A 22,629-nucleotide genomic window follows, 5' to 3' on the forward strand; every position below is an offset into this window, starting at 1 on the left:
TGTTAACTTTTTTAGATTCTCCCATATCAATTTAGAATTTCCCTTTGCTTCACCAATTATGTTAATAAAAAAGTTTGCCTTGGCCTGTCTGATTTCTTTCATCACCTTATTTCTCAACATGGTAAACCTACGTCTGTCATGCTCTAATTTAGATTTTAGGGCTATTTTTAGAGCATAATCTCGTTCTTTCATCAATTTCCAGATTTCTCCATTTAGCCAAGGAAGAGTGCTCTTTTGGCCAGGTTTGGATTTGATTTTCTTTAGGAAGCCATTTATTGTAGTCTGGATTGTGGATAGAAAAACCTGACTATCAGTTTCCACGTCTGTATAGGACAAGAGATCATTCCAGTTTATTCCCTTAATTGCTTTTTCAAAATTATTTAATTCACTCTTAGGTATTCTGAGTTGATCCGGCTTTCTAACAGTAGAGAGGTTAAACCTGCTCTTAGACAGCTTTCTGGCTATAAGTGTCAGATTATGATCAGACAGCCCAGTAACCATATTGAATGATTTAGTCACTCTCTCTGGTTTATTACTGAACACCAAATCAATCTGTGTTTTAGAGCAACAAGTCACCCTGGTTGGCCCTTTAACTAGCTGTGTAAGGTCAAAGGTATTAGTGATCCGTTTGAGGATTTTCCTACAACACTTGTCTTCATAATTAATGTTAAAATCTCCCATTAAGATGACCTCTTTCCCAAAATCACATTCCCTAAGCATGGTATTAAACTGATCAAAAAACACACTTTTGGTGGAAGGTGGCCTATATATTCCAATGAGGGTAAAAGACATTTGGGGAGACAGTGTAATGTTCAGGCCGATACATTCTAGTTCATTATCACATGACCACTCAATTTGTTTACATCGGATATGTTCTTTAATGTAAATCATCACACCCCCTCCTCTTCCCTCAATCCTGACTCTCCTGAAAACATTGTAGCCAGGCACAACCAAAGCAGCACATGGAGAGTGTTTATGGAGCCATGTCTCTGAGAGGCAGAGAAAGTCAAGGTTGGAGTCTGTGAGTAGATGTTGAATTTGATCACTTTTTGGAATGACACTACGAATGTTCAAGTGCCCCCCTAGTAGTCCCTTGGGCTTAGCTCGTGGGTCCCAGATGACTCGAGAGTGATTGACACATTGAAAAAAGTTACATTTTCTGTGTTTTCTGACGGCTGGGTTTAGGCCGTTTTGTTTCGTTTTGATTAGGGGCAGTTCGGTAGCGCAATTAACAATCCCTCCCACCTGCACTGGATGCGGGGAACTAATTAAAATAGCTTGCGTACCTGAATCAGAGTCAGGGATCGCATATAGCGACTCTGGTATGTTTGAAGAGTCTAAATCTATCCTGGAACCGGGTGAGTCGAGAGAAACCATAGGACCATAGCACTCACCCACCTCCACAGCGGCGACGACGGTGCGTATCACTGGCTCGGTGATATTGGGCCCAGGATTGAGTTGTACATCCCCAGAGAGCAGGAGGGTAGCGAACAGGTAGTTTAACAGTTTCCGATAAATGTTGGACTTGTGTTTGTTACGCCTAAGCGGTTCAGTAGAATAAGGAGCGAGGTAGGCTTGGCCATTATTCAGAACATTATGGTATGCTGTGTACTGTCCGCTCCCGTGGAACGGTGAACCAATGTGTTTGGTGTTGATATTCTCCGGTAGTAGACTGATTGTGTCATCCCAGCAAGGACGCACTGAGATTATCAGTAGAGCAGCTACATAACTGACAATCATGGCAGAGTACTGGAGATAAAACACATAATTGCGCATTAACTCTTTGCATGAGTTACTTAGCTGGGATCGGCGTACACCTGATGATCTTCCTTCTGTCTGTACAGGGTCTGAAGTTCCAATGTATGCAGATGATACAGTGATATATGCATGCAAATAGCAAACAACAAGCTACAGAAGAACTCACTACTGTAATGGTCCAGATGACAAAGTTGCTCAGGGACTCATATTTGCATCTAAATGAAAAAACACACAGTCTGCATGTTCCTCACAAAGAGGACAACTGATGCCACTAAGCTAGATGTCTATTTATTTTACCTTGACCTATTTTACCTTTATTATTTTACCCCTGACATGTCTATGTGTCAGGGGAAAAGCTCCAGGTGGTATCTGATTTTAAGTACATCATACTTGATTCCAACCTCTTTTAAAAGGCAAATGAAAAAAGTAACTCAAATAACCAAATTCAACCTAGCTAATTTCCACATATGAAATTGTTTGAAATTGTTTGACTACAGAATTAACAAAACTGTATTTCAAATCTATGATACTCTAAAAAAACAAATTTTCAGGCCTTAAGGGCAGTTTTATTTCAAATGTAGTACCCAGAAGGAGAAAATCCAATAAGCGTTTTATAGTTACATCATTAGGGTAAGTTAACCAAAAGTGGACACACTCAGTTTCTAAGACAATTGCCCAGACTTTGTAGACAGTTTAATAATGCTTAAACTTCATCTTTATCAAATTATCCATTAAAGATACCAACTCAAAACCTACGTACGTCTATGAATGGGTGGTTTAAATTGTATCTAATTATATTCCTAGTATTACTTTATCAAATCTCTAGTAATCGATTTTACACACATACAATTTATCATATTTTCATATATTCACAGAATCCATATAAAACGTAATAAATTCTTAGGTACTCACGACAACCATTCCATTTGCTTTTTCAAGGACTCTCCATAGCTACGAAGCAGCTCTCCAAACATACTCCCAGCAGAACCAAAAAAATGTACTTCAGTTTCCCGGACAATGACCATGGGATCCTCAAGACCTTCTGCTTCTTTCTAAAATATTATCCCGCTCTCAGTACCACCCTGACATCTTCTATGATGGGCAGTGAAGGAACAGAACCCCAAGATAACATTATATCAAAGCTTATTATCCAAATTTAAATAATCTGTTTAAGCATATTTCTATATGTTACTATCCAAACTTCAGATTAAGACTCATTTCCATATTCACACAAATCTCATATCACAGTCACACAATGCTATTCTCAAACATACCTAATCAATTAGTTGTTTTCAACTATATTTTAACCTGCAGGAATATTTTCTCATTTCTATCTCATGATTAGTTCCTAGGATAATGCAACTCATACATTTGCATCTTTCAATACTTCTAAAATGAGTTACAGGTTTAAAACAATTACCGGTTTAAAACAAGTACAGGTCTAAAACAATTACAGGTTCACCTTACTATCTTATACTGTATCATAAATGGTCTTAACTAGTTCACACAGATTCCAGATGTTTTAACATTAAATGACCAAAACTAGTTCACACACATTCTAGATAATTAATGCTAAATTACCAAACCCAGGGCATACCTGGCTAGCACATTTAAAATACGGTCTCTTAGACAGTCACACAGACACTTTTCAGAATGAGGTCTTTCTTCCAATAGGGTTACAGCAGGTACCGTACTTCACACAGAACCCACAGTCATCCTGTCCCCTTACCCCTACAAATCACACCAATCCCCACTGTGATCCATTCAGCGTCAGGACGGCTCTAGGTCGACCTCAACCGACCAATGATAGGTGTCTTTGAGTCGACTAACTCTCCGATCATCCTCCACTGACTCGGCCCTTCTTACGCCTCCAAGGTTCCCCCTTCACAAAGGAATACAAACTCAGAGCCTACATAACAGAGGCTTTTCTCAAAAACTCAACTTTAAGTGTGGTTCGCTCACCTCTTTCTTAAAAAAAACTAAGTTGGAGATGTGGTATTCACTCGGCTCGCTGCCTCTCAGATCAAAGGTGGGTCCATCTGCTCCGTTCCCGAAGTGTGGTCTCCCTGGGATCCCAAGTTTGAGGGATCCCTCATGCACTATGTAGGTCGTCAGGAGCGGTCACCAAGTGAAGATTCATATCCCATCCTCGTCTCCAAATGTGGTGGTTAATTTCTTTACTATCAAATGAGGAGAGACAAACTTATCACACAAGTCAGAGTTATACTTAAACTAAATCTTTAATAGTGAGAGCTTTGCAATAGCGATGGCTGGTTGACAAATCACCATCTCTGATGATCCGTTGAGAGCACCAAGACAAAAGTACAAAGGTCTTTTATAGCCAAAATACACCCCTTTGTAAACTAGTTCACACACATTCTAGATAATTAACGCTAAATTACCAAACTCAGGGCATACCTGGCTAGCACATTTAAAATAATTGGAATTCACCACTTCTGAGGGTCTCTTAGACAGTCACACAGACACTTTTCAGAATGAGGTCTTTCTTCCAATAGGATTACACCAGGTACCGTACTTCACACAGAACCCACAGTCATCCTGGCCCCTCACCCCTACAAACCGCACCAATCCCCACTGTGATCAATTCAGTGTCAGGACGGCTCTAGGTCGCCCGCAACCGACCAATGATAGGTGTCTTTGAGTCGACTAACTCTCAGATCATCCTCCACTGACTCAGCCCTTCTTACGCCTCCAAGGTGCCCCCTTCACACAGGAATACACACTCAACCTACATGACGAGCAACATATATATATAATGGGTCACAAGGTTAAGATCTGTATGAAAGATAGCTATAATACATAGCAGACAGTATCTGCTGTGTCAATAGTTTACAGACTCCAAACTGGAACCATCTCTCCCTTGTACGGTATAGAACAGAAACATTAAGTCATGCTCTGGAATGCTCTTTAGGTTTTATCATCCAAAAGACATCGTAAATCTCCTGTCAGTGTTATCTCCCAGAGGCCCATCCTCAGAAGAACACACACACGGTAGTTAAGAATACTCTACTCTGTTGAATAAAACAACCATTATGCAATAAAAGTATTATAACATAATCTTGCGATTTTGCCACACTGGGAAAATATGTTTTGAACGGTCATCCAACTTGGAATTCCAAGTCTGGAACTTGAGCCTCTTTCTAGAGCTCCGACCTGCTCTCTCTAATTCTCTCGTTTTCTCTCTCTCTCGGAGGACCTGAGCCCTAGGACCATGCCCCAGGACTACCTGACATGATGACTCCTTGCTGTCCCCAGTCCATCTGACCGTGCTGCTGCTCCAGTTTCAACTGTTCTGCCTTATTATTATACGACCATGCTGGTCATTTATGAACATTTGGGCTGGGTTGGGCTGGGTTTCTGTACAGCACTTTGAGATATCAGCTGATGTACGAAGGGCTATATAAATACATTTGATTTGATTTGATTTGACCTGAAGATCACTGACATCATGATTCAACTTTTGGGTTTTGTCTTCAAGTTTTCAGTTGCCTTGAAAGCACCATAAATCCAGAAAATGCCAGACTTTGATGACAAAGTTTGCCCACAAGGGACCTCTGCTCCACTCCTCTGTTCAAGTGAGCACAGCACAACATGGTGAGTTCAAAAATGTCTTGTATGCTGCTGCATAAATGCTGTAATATGCCAGGGAGATATGTATACTGTAGCTAAGAAAGTAATACTATGTGTATGTTGTGTAGTAAGCTGTTATTAAGCCTATGTTCCTCACCCTAATAATTTGGCCCATTTTCCCCTCATAATTCAGCCATTTGTTCTGACTTGGTGGTGCACATGTAGCCTATAGCCTGTTTTAGTGAAATGTCATCATCAAATATTGTAAGACCTTTCATTGTCTGCTCATATGCCCACTTTATTTGTCCTACGGTTCTGTCTTGGTGAACAGGGAGACTACTGTAAGAACGGCCTATGTTCTTAATTCTGTGGCTGTACATTTCAAAAGTGCTGAAAAAATAGTTATATTGACTACGTCCATCCTAGCTCGCTCATTAACCTCTAATGACTCCCCATCCCGCATGCGGGATTGTAATCATCGCCTGACACTAATTAGCATAATGCAACGGACATAAATATTCCTAGAAAATATTCCTATTCATGAAAATCACAAATGAAATATATTGAGACACAGCTTAGCCTTTTGTTAATCACCCTGTCATCTCAGATTTTCAAAATATGCTTTACAGCCAAAGCTAGACAAGCATTTGTGTAGGTTTATCGATAGCCTAGCATAGCATTTTGTCCAGCTAACAGCAGGTAACTTGGTCACGAAAATCAGAAAAGCAATCAAATTAAATCCTTTACCTTTGATGAGCTTCGGATGTTTTCACTCACGAGACTCCCAGTTAGATAGCAAATGTTCCTTTTTTCCAAAAACATTATTTTTGTAAGCGAATATAGCTCCGTTTGTTCTTCACGTTTGGCTGAGAAATCGCCCGGAAATTGCAGTCATGAAAACGGCAAAAAATATTCCAAATTAGCTCCATAATATCGCCAGAAACATGGCAAACGTTGTTTATAATCAATCCTCAAGGTGTTTTTCAAATATCTATTCGATAATATATCCATCGGGACAATTCGTTTTTCAGTAGGACCGATTGGAGTAATGGCTACCTCTGTATTTTACGCGAGAATCTCTCTGGGAGCATCAGGTGACCACTTGCGCAATATAGCCCCTTATGGGTATTCTTCAACATAAATGAGTAAAACTATGTCACAATGCTGTAGACACCTTCGGGAATACGGAGAAAGAGTAATCTGGTTGATAGCCCATTCACTGCTCAATAGGGACACATTGGAACGCAACGCTATCAAAACATGAGGCACTTCCGGATTGGATTTTTCTCAGGCTTTCGCCTGCAACATCAGTTCTGTTATACTCATAGACAATATTTTTACAGTTTTGGAAACTTTAGAGTGTTTTCTATCCTAAACGGTCAATTATATGCATATTCTAGCATCTTGTCCTGACAAAATATCCCGTTTACTACGGGAACGTTTTTTTTCCAAAAATCAAAATACTGCCCCCTAGTCACAACAGGTTTTAATGTCTTAATCGAAATTACAGATTGCCTCTTATCCGCTCGTCATCCCCTTATGCCATAGTTTGTACTTCTAAATTGTCAGTAGATTTTTTGTAAGGTTAGGCAGTAAATGAAGCTGAATGAACTGTTTCGTTGCCAAACAAGGCTCAGCTGATAGCCAGGTGTAGTAGTGGTAAAGATTCACTCCACGGTGCTGAAAAGAAAGCTCTGCTGTTGGTACAGCTTTATGTAGGCCCTAACAGTTTCTGGGCACCGTTTGTCACCGTTATAGTGCAATTAATTTGGGGGGGGTTAGCCCCACCAGGATTTACAGGCTAAAATGGCCACTGGGCCAACTGGGCCTACCCCTTGTTAGCTTTGGATAAATGTTTTTAAAAAGGCCTGATTGATATAACACAATGAAATATGATATAATGATATATCATATATCATGATAATGATGATATTGATTATGATATTGATATAACGCAATCTATATCGACGCTTTAGTCCGTAGAGCTTTATGCTAGAAGCAAGTTATAAAATGCAGGGGAAAGACGTGACCGATGCTAAAGGAATGTCTTTGCTTGGGAAGTAATGTGTGATTCTGTCACTAATTGACATTCTGTCACTAATTTAAAAAAAAATGTAAGTACCTAATTGTCATACTTCTGTCAAAGTAAAGATACCTAAATAGAAAATGACTCAAATAAAAGTGAAAGTCACACTTTAAAATAGTACTTGAGTAAAAGTCTTAAAGTATTTGGTTTAAATATACTTAAGAATCAAAAGTAAATGTAATTGCTCAAATATAATTAAGTATCAAAAGTAAAAGTATTAATCATTTTAAATTCCTTATATTAAGCAAACCAGACAGCACCATTTTCTGTTTTTTCATTTTATTTTACAGATATCCATGGGCACACAACATCACTAGGACATCATTTACAAAAAAAGCATGTGTGTTTAGTGAGTCCACCAGATCAGAGGCACTAGGGATGACCAGGGATGTTCTCTTAATAAGTGCATGAATGGACCTTTTTCCTGTCCTGCTAAGAATCCAAAATGTAACGAGTACTTTTGGGTGTCAGGGAAAATGTATGGAGTAAAAAGTACATTACTTTCTTTAGGAATGTAGTAAAGTAAAAGTAAAAGTTATCAAAAATATAAATAGTCAAGTAAAGTACAGATACCCCCAAAAAACAACTTTTATATTGAACTGTTTCGCTGCCAGACAAGGCTCCGCTGATAGCCAGGTGTAGCAGTGGTAAGTATATTTAACTTAAGTACTTTACACCACTGTGGATTTTACATGACTGGACAGGGGCGCAGGCCCAGCCAATCAGAATTAGTTTTTCCCCACAAAAGTGGATTATTACAGGCAGAAATACTCCTCTGCAGTTTAATTTATTTTATTTTATTGAGATTGAAAAATAATGAAATGAAAAATGCCTTATTAGGATATGCAGTCATTCTACAGAGCCTTTGAATTTACTTTTAGAAACATCAGTTGTAACTGGTTCTGTTGTCGCTCAATTTTTACAGTTGATAGACAACTTCAGCACTGTTCCAACCTTATCCTCTTTTTTAAACAATAGCCTGTTTAGAAATCACAACCTCTCTGGTGCTGCAGCATGCGCTCATTAGTTGTCATGCGCTGTTGTGATATTAAAAGATTCTGCTCGTCTCCAGTCATGTAAAATAATGTAGAATTGCATGAAATGCTTTTATAAAAGACTATTTTTTTCTCAGATACATTCATGCAGTGTTTTTATTATAATGGAGATCTTTTCACACCTACCCTTGTCCACGGTGTAATGTGAATCCACAACCTTCTGGATACTTTGCCATGTAGGCTAATGCTTACAAAATGAAGGACAGTTTCTGAAACTGCATATCTAAAGGCTCAGGTCTCTGTTCTGAGTGAGGGTAAATGGTAGGCATGTCCTCTGCTATCCACTTCATGTTTTAATTATTATTTTGGGCATAGCGGAGGGTCACTTGTTTTTTTTCAAAAGTTCAAGTAATGTCGGGTAAAAATATATTTTACTGAAGGGAGGGCCATCCATTTTAATTTCAGAGTGGTCCGATTTTCTTCAGATATCCCTCATTATAAATAACGTACGAATGAGTGCAGGGGCGAATTGAGTTATTGCACACACGCACTTCGCAGAGTAGGCGTTCCTTAACGGAAATATGCTAATACATACTAGACCACGCCAATAGGATTTCGCTAGCTCGTGATTGGCTCTGCCCACCTCCATGCTTGTTCTGCCCACTATGCTTAATTTGCTCACAATGGAAACGACAAGCTGTGTTCTAGCTTGGGTTGTTACAAAAATTGTAACTTTTTGGTACTATTGTAACCATTGTTTACACCATTTAAAAAAAATCTTAATGTACCCACATCATACATTCACCGTATTTTGTTATTTCGCTCTTTCACATTATTGCTTCTCCTTTATCATTTTCTTTTAATCTCACATGGTCTGTGAACTTGAATAACTATGGAGTCGGGTGTCTCTCTCCTCTGTCTCCTCTCCTCGTCTCACTGGTCACCCTCTCTCAACTCTTATCTGTGTCTCCCCTGCTGCACATTGCATAGCAACAAGCCAACATGTGATCTGAGCCCACCGCTCAGTGCTCTTTCCTCTCCACTAACTCTCTCCTCTGCCTCCTTCCCACCTCTCTTGTACCCAGTAGTCTCCTATTCTACCTATATCTCTCTTCCCTCCTTTCCTCTACTAATATCTCCCCTTCTCCACCCATCGCTCACGCTACCCTCTATCCATCTTTCCCCTCCTTTCCTCTACCAGTCTCAGCTCTTCTCCACCCATCGCTCACGCTACCCTCTATCCATCTTTCCCCTCCTTTCCTCTACCAGTCTCAGCTCTTCTCCACCCATCGCTCACGCTACCCTCTATCCATCTTTCCCCTCCTTTCCTCTACCAGTCTCAGCTCTTCTCCACCCATCTCTTTCCCGCCCTCCTCTATCCATCTTTCCCCTCCTTTCCTCTACCAGTCTCAGCTCTTCTCCACCCATCTCTTTCCCCCTCCTCTATCCATCTCTCCAGTGCCAGATGTAAACACCTGCTGTACATCACCTCAACCTCAGCTTCTCTCTCTCTTTCTTGCTCTCTCTCTCTCTCTTTTCCTCCCTCCATCGCAGCTCTGTGTCTCTCTTTCTTGCTCTCTTTCACTTTCTCGCATTCTCTTTGTCCTTCAGAATATAATCAGTTTCAAATTTGTCATCACATCCATAGAATGTAATGTTGCACCTGCCTGTTTGTTAGCATGGAGGGAGACATGGTTTGGTTTGCTCAGTATTAATGAGGTCTGTTCCCTCTGCTGTGAATGGAGGAAGAGAGAGGGGGAATAGATGAAAAGGCAGAGGATAAGCATAAATAAGGGGATGAGGGCTCCTATTTGTCAGGCATTTTGTTCAAGCAGAAGAGCCTATGTTTTTTTGTGTGTGTTCGCTATGTTTCCATGTGTTTACATTATAGTGTGTGTGTGTGTGTGTGTGTGTGTGTGTGTGTGTGTGTGTGTGTGTGTGTGTGTGTGTGTACAGCACTGTGAAAGAACTGGGTCATGTTTACCTTACACCTGTGTCGTGTCTTTGGCTATGCCGGATTAAGTGATATGACATGCTATTAATATTACCTGATTGAGCTAATCATGTAAATGTAATTAACTAGAGAGTCGGGGCACCAAAAAATTATATTTATAGAGCTGTTATCTTCCGAATAAACTCTTAAAGACCCAATAATATTTTACATCAATAGCAGTCAATATTAATCGGCACCTTAATTCAGGCTCATCTGAAAGTTGTAAATTCTTGGTTATCTTCACGAACCCTGGGGTCACGTAGACATTTCATTGTTTTTGAAAGAAAAGCATATTTTTTTTGTCCATGCAAATGAGAACTTGTTCTCAACTAGCCTACCTGGTTAAATAAAGGCGAAATAAAAAAAACAAGTTGAATCAGCAATACAAAATTGGGTATAATTATTTATTTACTAAATACCTAACTAATCACACAGAATTACACATACACATAATTAATCAAAACTTGATATACAAGTCTATGCTAGGTAAAGCTCCGCCTTATCTCAGCTCACTGGTCACGATGGCAACACCCATCCGTAGCACGCGCTCCAGCAGGTGTATCTCACTGATCATCCCTAAAGCCAACACCTCATTCGGCCGCCTTTCGTTCCAGTACTCTGCTGCCTGTGACTGGAACGAATTGCAAAAATCGCTGAAGTTGGAGACTTTTATCTCCCTCACCAACTTCAAACATCAGCTATCTGAGCAGCTAACCGATCGCTGCAGCTGTACATAGTCTATTGGTAAATAGCCCACCCTTTTCACCTACCTCATCCCCATACTGTTTTTATTTATTTACTTTTCTGCTCTTCTGCACACCAATATCTCTACCTGTACATGACCATCTGATCTTTTATCACTCCAGTGTTAATCTGCAAAATTGTAATTATTTGCCTACCTCCTCATGCCTTTTGCACACATTGTATATAGACCCCCCCTTTGTTTTCTACTGTGTTATTGACTTGTTAATTGTTTACTCCATGTGTAACTCTTTGTTGTATGCTCACACTGCTATGCTTTATCTTGGCCAGGTCGCAGTTGCAAATGAGAACTTGTTCTCAACTAGCCTACCTGGTTAAATAAAGGTGAAATAAATAAATAAAAATTACAAATTACGTCATAAAGGAAAACGTCCCTAGCGGGTGGAACAGATATGACAGCTGGTTACACAAAAGAAAAGGGCTGGGTTTGAGTGAAAGAGCAGGAAGACTGAGGACCAAAGGAAGATGCTGTGCTGTCTTAAATACAGCATTTTATGCATTCTAAATTACCGCCCATTTGGAAAAGGAAAATGCAATAAATGTTTACTCTGAGCTGCGCTTCAGTAGGTTGGTGGTAGATGGAAGGCCGTGTTGCCAAAACGAGTCCTTTGTCCTTTGAAGAATGTCTCTGGTGGTCAATTGGATACGTTGTAGTAACGTCGTTGTCTGATAGATGGGATACTCTGTCTGTTCCTTCCTAACCCTCGTTTGCAGCTGCTGTTGCTAACTTAACGGCTAGGAGGCATCACCTCTGTTATGAATAAGAGTTCAAAGTTCATACCATTCGCAACCAAAGCTCACGCTGATGTTGGCTTCGTTCTGTAGTTATTATCTGAACCATTCTGACATTGGACCGTCGTCCTCATATCCTCGGAACAGGAGGTTACATTTTCGTCAAGGCTTTATATAGTGGCGCGAGAAGGGTGTGTCTGAAAAGTTTTATAACCCATGACTCTTCACAGGGGTGGGCTACTGATTGAGCAGAGCCCTAACCTTATGAAAACCAAATTCTCACATTTTAGAAGCTAAAATCACATTTCATCCCATCACAAATTATTTCATATTCAAACATTTAAATTGAACAACAATTCCATGTGAATCCGATAACTCTGATGTGTAGACTTTCCACTGTAGAGTTTATGTCATCTTATCATTAATGAGAATGTCTCAGATGACAACCAAACTGACATTATATTCATTAAGTACCACCGCATATGTTCAATTGGTCGGATTACCAGAATATAGTTAATTTCCCCCCACCTTCTGATGTTCCCAGAATCTCTATATTAGCCAAGGGGTTTTCAAATGTAACATCAGTAGGGTAGAGAGAGGAAAAAGGGGGGAAGAGGTATTTATGACTGCCAGAAACCTACCCCCAGGCCAACGTCATGACACCTGTGTAACAGTGTTGCTGTTACCTCTCCTCGTCCTAACCTGGACTTGAACCAGGGACCCTCTGAACACATCGACAACCAGGTAAACAACTACTTCAAGGTCTCAGAGTGAGTGACGTCACCGATTGAAACGCTACTAGCGCGCACCGCTAACTAGCTAGCCATTTCACACTGGTTACACCTGCAAGGATGATGAGCACCACTGGGAGAACATCCTCCCTTTCCCTACCTCATTTCTCTTTGTCTCTCGCTCTCTTTCCTACCTCCTTTTTTCTCTTCCACTTGATTTGATTTTCTCTTTCCATCCCTTTCTTCCATTGTCCTTGTTCTTTTCCATGTCTTCTCCCCACCTATATTTCTTTCTCCATCTCTCCCTTCCTTTCCATCCCTCCTAATTTATTCCCTCCTCTCAATCTCCCTCCCAGTGAGAAGCCTGTCAGCTGGGAGGTTGTGTGGAGTCAGCCGGTTCTGTCCAGCCTTAGGCACTGGGGCTGAAACAAACAGCCACATCTCCCCACAGTCCTGTCTGTGACCCTGAATGAGCAACCAGAGAATGGGCCTGGGCCCCGGGGCCATGGGGGATTGGTCCTAAATTATAAAGCCATTACACCAACACTAATTTTCCTTTAAAATAATGAGTAAGAGGGTGTACTGAAGGACTTCGATGGGTTTGAGGTCAGGGCTCTGTGCAGGTCAATAAAGTTCTTCCACACCGATCTCGACAAACTATTTCTGTATGCTTTGTGTAGGGGGATATTGTCATGCTGAAACAGGAAAGGGCCTTCGACAAACTGTTGCCACAAAGTTGGAAACACAGAATCATCATTCAGGGCGGCAGATAGCCTTGTGGTTAGAACGTTGGGACACTAACCGAAAGGTTGCTGGATCGAATCCCCGAGCTGACAATCTGTTGTTCTTCCCCTGAACAAGGCAGTCAACCCACTGTTCCCCGGTAGGCCGTCATTGTAAATAAGAATTTGTTCTTAACTGACTTGCCTAGTTAAATAAAGGTTAAATAAAAATGTAAATCTAAAATGTCATTGTATGGTTAAATAATTTTTTACATTTAAAATGTCATTGTATGCTGTAGTGTTAAGATTTCCCTTCACCATGAAAAACAGGCCGAGACCATTATTCCTCCTCCACCAAACTTTAAAATTGGCACTATGGGGCAGGTAGCATTCTCCTGGAATCCGCCAACCCCAGATTCCTCCTTTGGACTGCCAGATAGTGAAGTGTGACTCATCACTCCAGAGAACGTATTTTCACTGCCCCAGAGTCCAATGGCGGTGAGCTTTACACCACTCCAGTCGTCGCTTGGCATTGCACATGGTGATCTTAGGCTTGTGTGCGGCTGCTCGGCCATGGAAACCCATTTCATGAAGCTCCCGACGAACAGTTCTTGTGCCGACGTTGTTTCCAGAGGAAGTTTGGAACTCATTAGTGAGTGTTGGACATATGATTTTTACGCGCAACACTCTTCAGCACTCCGCGGTCCCGTTCTGCGCACTTGTATGGCCTACCACTTTGCGGCTGAGCCGTTGTTGCTCCTAGACATTTCCATTTCACAATAACAGCACTTGACTGGGGAAGCTCTAGCAGGGCAGAAATTTTACGAACTGACTTGTTGGAATGACGGTGCCACATTGAAAGTCACTGAGCTCTTCCGAATGGGCCATTCTACTGGCAATGTTTGTCTATGGAGATTGCATGGTTGTGTGCTAGATTTTATTCACCTGTCAGCAACGGATGTGGCTGAAATAGTCGAATCTACTCATTTGAAGGGGTGTCCACATCTTTTTGGCCATGTAGTGCATCTTAAATTGCATGTGTGTACGTTTGCGTGCGTGCCTTTGTGTGCGTGTGTACATATTTGTGTGAACACTTAGCCCTATTTATTTCCCACAGCATTGAGAGTGCATTTACCCTGCTAGTTTGAGAACCACAGAAGTAGAATCTCAGCCAGTGAGGCTCTTTGTACTCTGGGTTTCTCACTGATGCCTCAGAGCGCCCTGCACTTCTTTAAATAGCCCCAGTCGCTGAAGAAACAATTAACCACGAATGTGATGAAAGCCAAGTGAAACAGTGTTTAATGTGCTCGCCGTCGCTTTCTGGTCCCACCATCATCTGCAGTGAAATGAAACTTTAATTAATACGTCTCTAAAGCCTCTCCCTCACGTTGAATTAGGACTGAATCTGGAGAGGCCCAGTGCTGGGGATGAGGACGACAAATTAGGATTACAGAGGCATCCTTCTGTAGCAAAGGCTAAAGAGTCGAGACCGTAAATGACCATAACTATAAGCTTGATGATGGATCATATTTTATAGGATAGGGAATGAAAACAAAAATGAATGAACTCCTCACTCTGGATAGTGGTTGATGATATTTGGGTTTAGGCTAACAGCTGTTTTTGTGATCAACTCTTTATCAACATTCTCAGTAATAACCACAAGCATAGGAGTATAATCTTCACAACTGAAACAAACAGATAGAGCAAACACTGGTTGATTGAACAGATTTGTTGCAGAGTCATGCTAATCATTAGCATTACTTGCAGCCTGACTAGACTGTCTGTGATTGGTTGCTAGCAGCACTCTGTCACTGTCTCTCAATGGAATAGAGGAGGTTGTCTCTGCGACTGCCTCTGTGTCTGTCCGACTGGGTGATCCTACAGTCAGCTCACGTCATGACTCAGCAATCAGCCTATTAGTCCCAGTGACTCTGCATTTATTCAGACTGAAAAACACTCCTCTGAAACAACGTCAAAGAAACTGTGTGTGTGGTGGTGGGGTGTGGTGATAGGGGGGGGGGGGGGGGGGTGTATGTGTGTGGTCAAGGAGAGTTCCTCTCGCGTATCTGCCTGTGTGCTGGGAAAGGCTGAATGGATATGCCTGGTGCCCTAAAATAATTGATGACATATGTTGTTCAGCAATAGTTGGGTGGGGATTATAATCATTTCTCTGGTCCACTCATAACCCGAATACCCAAGATCTGACCCGAGACATAGCTGTGTTCTGTGGGTGTCACTGAGTAGGCTAATACCCCATTTCATGGGTGCACACTCTATAGGTAAGGCTGTACAGTCCAATATGAATGTCCACTAAAAGTAGTAGGTTGACTGGGGAGGTGATTTCACACAGTCAAAGTCCTGCATTAAGAGCTAAGACTCTAATATTTGTGTAAACTCTTTGGAATTGTAATCTGTAGGTGTCACTGAATAGTCTGATACCCCATTTCATGGGCACACACTCTATAGGCTGTACATGTGCATGTATGTATACCACCAATTAACGGTTTATTTTACTGTTCATTGTCCAATTAATAAATTATTGTATTTATTTTTAAGTAATATAACAACATTCCAACCTTGTTTAGCATGAATATCTAGTCCAAATATGGCATTATTCCACTCTGTATCTATTTTGGTCAGTATTAATTGGGGACTTTAATTTTTAAGCGAAGCACAAATTCCACTATTGTGGCTAATCCTTATTGTGGCTAGCTTCACACAGGTATGGGAACCAATTGCTTCCTCTCTGCTTCTGCCCAGTCGGAAGGATGAAAGAGTGGGAATTGCACCTCGATGGAATTGCACCACTGTTGCACTGGTCATCCACATCGGCTTGTCGTTGAGTTAGTAATTTGATTGTCACGGTAACAGTCAACCACCAGACCGAATATGGATGGCTATTTAAATTAAGTGTTATCAAGTGTTACTCAAATGCTATGTTGCTGTGGCTTGCTACCAGAGGAGGCTGGTGGGATGAGCTATAGGAGGACAGACTCATTGTAATGCAATAAATGTAAAGGTATCAAACATATGGAAACCACGTTTGACTCTGTTCCATTTATTATATTCCAGCCATTACAATTAATATTACCTGATTGAGCTAATCATGTAAATGATCAGCCATTACAACCTCCTATAGCTCCTCTCACCAGCCTCTCCTGCTTGCTACACACACTCGAACGGTGACTGCATTTCAAGCCATGCATGTTTGGATACCATGAGCACGCAATCTCGATATAGAGCAGATTGGGAAAAGGCACAACCGGCAGTATGTGAGCTCTGTACAGTGCAAACCAACAGACGGGGTAGGGAGTGGGTGATGACATCACGACTACTTGGGGTCAGTGGGTTCAGAACAACAATGACAAAAACGGTATACAGAAAAATACCCAAAAGGGCACTTGAGGAGTGGGAGGGCAAAGGGGAAGGTCCTCTGACATAGGTAGACCCCCCTATCTGTGCCATTGGCATGAAGCAGCTTCTCTGGATCCCCACAAGGTAGGAGTTCGTCCTCCTGTTAACCAGGCAGGCACTAACAAAGTATAGACTTCTGATCACTGTCCATGGTGCTGAAATTGTGACATCTATTCGGTGATAGGCTTTCTGTGGTGCCAAGGCATGTAGCCTAGAGCTTTAGCTAATGGATAAATGTTTATTGGTAGGCCTATTTGGCAGAGGTGTGGACTCGAGTCAGACTTGAGTCACAAATATGATGACATGCAACTCGACTTTGACTTTAACACCAATGACTTGTGACTTATTAACTTGGACTTGAGCCTTTTGACTCGACCTTACTTGATACCCTCCCCAAGCTCAGATATTAAAAATGATGCCATTAAAAAAGTGTGCAGCGCATCAACTCTTCATTTAACAGATTACAGTTTGAATTAGACAGCAGCCAATCAAATTGTGCCAGCTGAGAAAAAATTGTTCGTGGCAGTGCAGAGGAATGTCGGCGGGTGAATTCAGATGTAGCCCTTGGAAAAATGATAAACAAAATTATTATTTTCGGATATAAAGACAACACTGTATCAACAAAAAACGGATTGCAACTTGCAAAACATGCTGGAAGGAAATTACAGACGGAGGAGCAACAACTTCCAACTTTGTTCGACATTTGAAGATGCACAAAGAATGGTAAGTCGTGGCCAATATAGTCGACAGCTATATATTTTATTACTTTACTAGTGTATTGTCATGACGTTGCCTCTTTGGATGTGGCGAGCCCTATCCCCCTCTCCCTGCCTCCCCCTTTCCTCCTTCAACTAGGCTGCTGTGGCCAGAGAGACGTCGTAAATTCCTGAGGATCTCCTCATGGACACATGGTATAGAGAGAGTACATTTTCATAGAGAACAAAGGAATTCCTTCCACCTCACAGAACTTGAGGTATGAACAAATTTCATGTCCCGGAGAAAGTATAAAAGATCGGTGAAGAATCCAGCTACGAACTGGTCTGTTTGTTACAACTTGGGGAGGCTCATGGGAGATGGTGTGGCCACATTGCCATAACGCTGTTTATATAATAGCCTCAGATATGGGGTTTACATCTAATTGTTGTATAGGATGAATGAGTGAGTATGATACTGGGTTCGTGCAGATAACCAACTATTTAGAATGAGACTAATGTGAGGTAAAGTAAATAATTAATTAATTCCAAGACTAATTGATCAGATAAAATATTTGAAAAGTTATTTTAGGAAATTATAACTTTGTAATCTGAATATTTTTCCTTGGTGCCCCGACTTCCTAGTTAATTACATTTACATGATTAATAAGTTGATCGCGTAATACTAATTACAGAGAATCTTTGATAAAAACTATAAGTCTTCAATTTAATGATAGTAAAGACACGACAGTATCATGTAGGCTAACGTAACGTTAAATCAATGATCCTCCACACAGTGCGGGAATGTGATCATTGCACCCAAGATTGAGCTACAACTGGTTAGGCAGGTGGCCTAAATCCTGCCTGATGTCACTGCTGTTCCTAAAACCATTGATATACGTTAGCCTAGTGTAACTACACACAGTGTGTGTGTGTTAAGGTTGGGCGATTGTGTACAAGCCTACATCACCCGATTACGATCCTCGATAGGGGGGGGGGGGGGTCTTTCTCATGGCTACCCATGTATTTCAAATCAAATCAAATTTTATTTGTCACATACACATGGTTAGCAGATGTTAATGCGAGGGTAGCGAAATGCTTGTGCTTCTAGTTCCAACAATGCAGTAATAACCAACGAGTAATCTAACCTAACAATTCCACAACTACTACCTTATACACACAAGTGTAAAGGGATAAAGATTATGTACATAAAGATATATGAATGAGTGATGGTACAGAACGGCATAGGCAAGATGCAGGAGATGGTATCGAGTACAGTATATACATATGAGATGAGTAATGTAGGGTATGTAAACATTATATAGTGGCATTGTTTAAAGTGGCTAGTGATACATTTTTTACATCAATTTCCATTATTGAAGTGGCTGGAGTTGAGTCAGTATGTTGGCAGCAGCCACTCAATGTTAGTGGTGGATGTTTAACAGTCTGATGGCCTTGAGATAGAAGCTGTTTTTCAGTCTCTCGGTCCCTGTACTGACCTTGCCTTCTATGCAGAGTGTGTTACTCTGTTACTCTTAACATTTCACAACACTATACATGGTGTTAACATTTCACAACACTATACATGGTGTTAACATTTCACAACACTATACATGGTGTTAACATTTCACAACACTATACATGGTGTCGCAATGCTGCCATCTATAGACTGCTTGCTGGCGTAAAGGCCCAGTGCGCCACTTTTGTGGAGAAAAAACAATGTCTATTTTTTTATTGTTATTTATATATATTTTTTAATTCAGATTTCTTAGGGGGTGCTTCAGCACCCTCAACACCCCTACTTCCTGTGGCTATGGCAACAAGCATGTCTGTATAACCTCTCCCCTGTGTGACAGAGGTAGGATGTGGAAAAACAGCAGGACTATATGGAACTAGGAATATCTTGCTAACTGGTTGTAGTTATACACTTGCCGCATTCCACAAATCAGCAAGTTGGACATTTTCGAGTTTCCTATTTCCGACCAGCATATGAACGCAGCATCTCTCCTCCTTTCCTTGACGGTAAAGCCAAGCCACACTGACTGACTGGTAGTGCATACAGTATTAAAGAGGAGTGGATGGGGCAATATGTCATAGTGCTGGTGATGGAGCTATCTGAGTGTGTTTCAAATGGATCTGAGCTGTGGGCTTTTAGTGTCATTAAAGAGACCTCGTGCCATTACTGAGAATGCCTGTGTGTGACTCAGAGTCATCATGTGTAGTACGACATGGATGAGAGTGTGTGGAGTGGAGGTTCCAATTAGGATTGAGGTTCTCCCATTGATTTGAGAGGATCCTGTTGTCTTCCCATTCTCTCTCTCTCTCTCTCTCTCTCTCTCTCTCTCTCTCTCTCTCTCTCTCTCTCTCTCTCACTCTCTCTCTCTCTCTCTCTCTCTCTCTCCCTCTCTCTCTCTCTCTCTCTGTATCTCTGTATCTCTCCCTCCTTCCTACTCTTCACCCTTATCTTGCATGAGAGGCGACGGCTGGGGATTGATGGCAAATAGAATTTTCTTTATCGCCTTGGTCCTCCTGCAGTGAGCCCTGCATACGCACATGTCCACACACTAACATACACACACACGAACACACACACATTTGAAAACACACACACACACTTGCAGTAACACACTCTCTCTTTCATGTACCACACTAAACCTTCACAGAAGGTCTCCTGCTAATACATCATTGTTCATAAAACTCCCTCTATTTCTCTTTCTCTGTGTTTCCAGTTGTCGTACCAGTAACAGGAAGAGTCTGATCCTGTCCACCACCTCTCCCACTCTGCCCCACCGCCCACACTCTCCTCTGCCCCTCCCTGGACACCTCGGTACGTACTACAGCCATCTCGGACTGCAAACATCCTACTGTAAACACGTCATTATACAGTACCTCTCCGCCTCTTTCATGCTCTGTCTGTTTTTCTATTCCCATTCCTTTATGTTTCCAGGAAGTAGCCCTCTGGACAGCCCACGCAACTTCTCTTCCAGCACCCCGGCACACTTCTCATTCGCCTCCTCCAGACGGTAACAGCTCCCTGACACTGTGTGTATGCATGCATGCGTGTGTATGTGTGTGTGAGAGAGGGAGGGAGAGGTGAATACATGTTAGATGCAGGTCTAGCACCTCCCAGTGAGAATGATCACACCTCTCAGAATCAGTGGTGAGAGGAAGCCAAAGAGCCTAGCCAGGAGGTCATCCCATCTCTTCCCAGTCAGTCAGTCAGTCAGAGTTAGAGGACCAGAGGCAGGAGCAGTAATAGCTTCCTGTACTCACGGCTCTCATTTATCAAATCCTTCTGCCAGTCTGTCACTGCAGCATGCTGCAGCCCCATAGAAACACAATGGCCAGGCCACTCCACTCTATTCCCTCTCCCTTCGGATGGCTCGTATGACTAACACAATACGGTGGATCAGTTGTGTTATACATGATGTGGGCGTCGCCTCCTTCGCATATTTCCATATTTGTTCCATTGGTGGATGCATTGAGGATGTTGGGCAGAAGTCTGATGCTCTCAGGTTTAATACTGTACATTGTTTTTCTCCTCTGAAGGGCGGATGGTCGACGATGGTCCCTGGCATCTCTGCCCTCCTCTGGATATGGCACCAACACGCCCAGCTCCACGGTAGCACAGATTTACCCTGCTTTGTCTCATCTCATGCATCAATGACCTTTTCCTAAAAAGCTCTTAGTCTTTTCTTTAAAACTCGCTTTCTTCCACTTTCTCTTTTTCCTTTGTCTGACTTACTTCACTTTCTCTGTCTCCTTTCTCTTTCTAACACTATGGTACACTCTTACTGTCTCTGTCTCCTTTCTCTTTCTAACACTATGGTACACTCTTACTGTCTCTGTCTCCTTTCTCTTTCTAACACTATGGTACACTCTTACTGTCTCTGTCTCCTTTCTCTTTCTAACACCATGGTACACTCTTACTGTCTCTGTCTCCTTTCTCTTTCTAACACCATGGTACACTCTTACTGTCTCTGTCTCCTTTCTCTTTCTAACACTATGGTACACTCTTACTGTCTCTGTCTCCTTTCTCTTTCTAACACCATGGTACACTCTTACTGTCTCTGTCTCCTTTCTCTTTCTAACACTATGGTACACTCTTACTGTCACTGCCTCCTTTCTCTTTCTAACACTATGGTACACTCTTACTTTCTCTGACTCCTTTCTCTTTCTAACACCATGGTACACTCTTACTGTCTCTGACTCCTTTCTCTTTCTAACACCATGGTACACTCTTACTGTCTCTGTCTCCTTTCTCTTTCTAACACCATGGTACACTCTTACTGTCTCTGACTCCTTTCTCTTTCTAACACCATGGTACACTCTTACTGTCTCTGACTCCTTTCTCTTTCTAACACTATGGTACACTCTTACTGTCTCTGACTCCTTTCTCTTTCTAACACTATGGTACACTCTTACTGTCTCTGACTCCTTTCTCTTTCTAACACTATGGTACACTCTTACTGTCTCTGTCTCCTTTCTCTTTCTAACACTATGGTACACTCTTACTGTCTCTGTCTCCTTTCTCTTTCTAACACTATGGTACACTCTTACTGTCTTTGTCATTGCCTCGGGGACTTCTTCAGTTTCTCTCTCTCATTCACACACTCATAGACACACACAAATACCGGCAGACACATCATCTCGACCCACATTTTCTCTGTCTTTGATTCTCCTCCCTCAGGATTCTCTCTCTCTCTCTCTCTCTCTCTCTCTCTCTGTTTTTCTCACTTATGTAACACAACATCAGAGGCCTGGGGACTGCTCTCGTCTGGCCAGTGAGAGAGGGAGGAACAGAGGGTAGCTAGATAAGAACCAGACCGGTGGGATGAGAGAGGAGAGTAGAAAAGAGGAGAAAATAGATAGTACACGCTGTTCGGTGCCCAATTCACCACAGGCTCTATTTAGCTAAATACCCCCACTGGAAATAATACATCAACAAACAACACATATATATCTGAATGAGCCCAGACATGGAACTTAGTATGGAGCTGGCAGGGTGGCTTCTAATCAAATCAAATTTGATTTGTCACATGTGCCGAATACAACCTTACTGTGAAATGCTCACTTACAAGCCCTTAACCAACAGTGCAGTTTAAGAAAGAGTTAAGAAAATATTTACCAAATAAACTAAGTGTAAAAAGTAA

The 22,629-nt window shown here is 41.6% G+C and overlaps 1 protein-coding gene across 1 annotated transcript in view; it reads left to right on the forward strand.

Moving 5' to 3' along the window:
* Positions 1-22,629, forward strand: part of LOC109891992 (microtubule-associated serine/threonine-protein kinase 1-like) — a 65,652-nt gene that overhangs the window by 26,602 nt on the left and 16,421 nt on the right. The window contains exons 3-5 of the mRNA XM_031834552.1: positions 20,206-20,303; positions 20,424-20,499; positions 21,026-21,098. Of these exons, the coding sequence (XP_031690412.1) occupies positions 20,206-20,303; positions 20,424-20,499; positions 21,026-21,098 (247 nt within the window). The remainder of the gene's footprint in view (positions 1-20,205; positions 20,304-20,423; positions 20,500-21,025; positions 21,099-22,629) is intronic.

The sequence above is a fragment of the Oncorhynchus kisutch genome, linkage group LG10 (assembly GCF_002021735.2).
Source record: "Oncorhynchus kisutch isolate 150728-3 linkage group LG10, Okis_V2, whole genome shotgun sequence".
NCBI classification, from domain to species: Eukaryota; Metazoa; Chordata; class Actinopteri; order Salmoniformes; family Salmonidae; genus Oncorhynchus; species Oncorhynchus kisutch.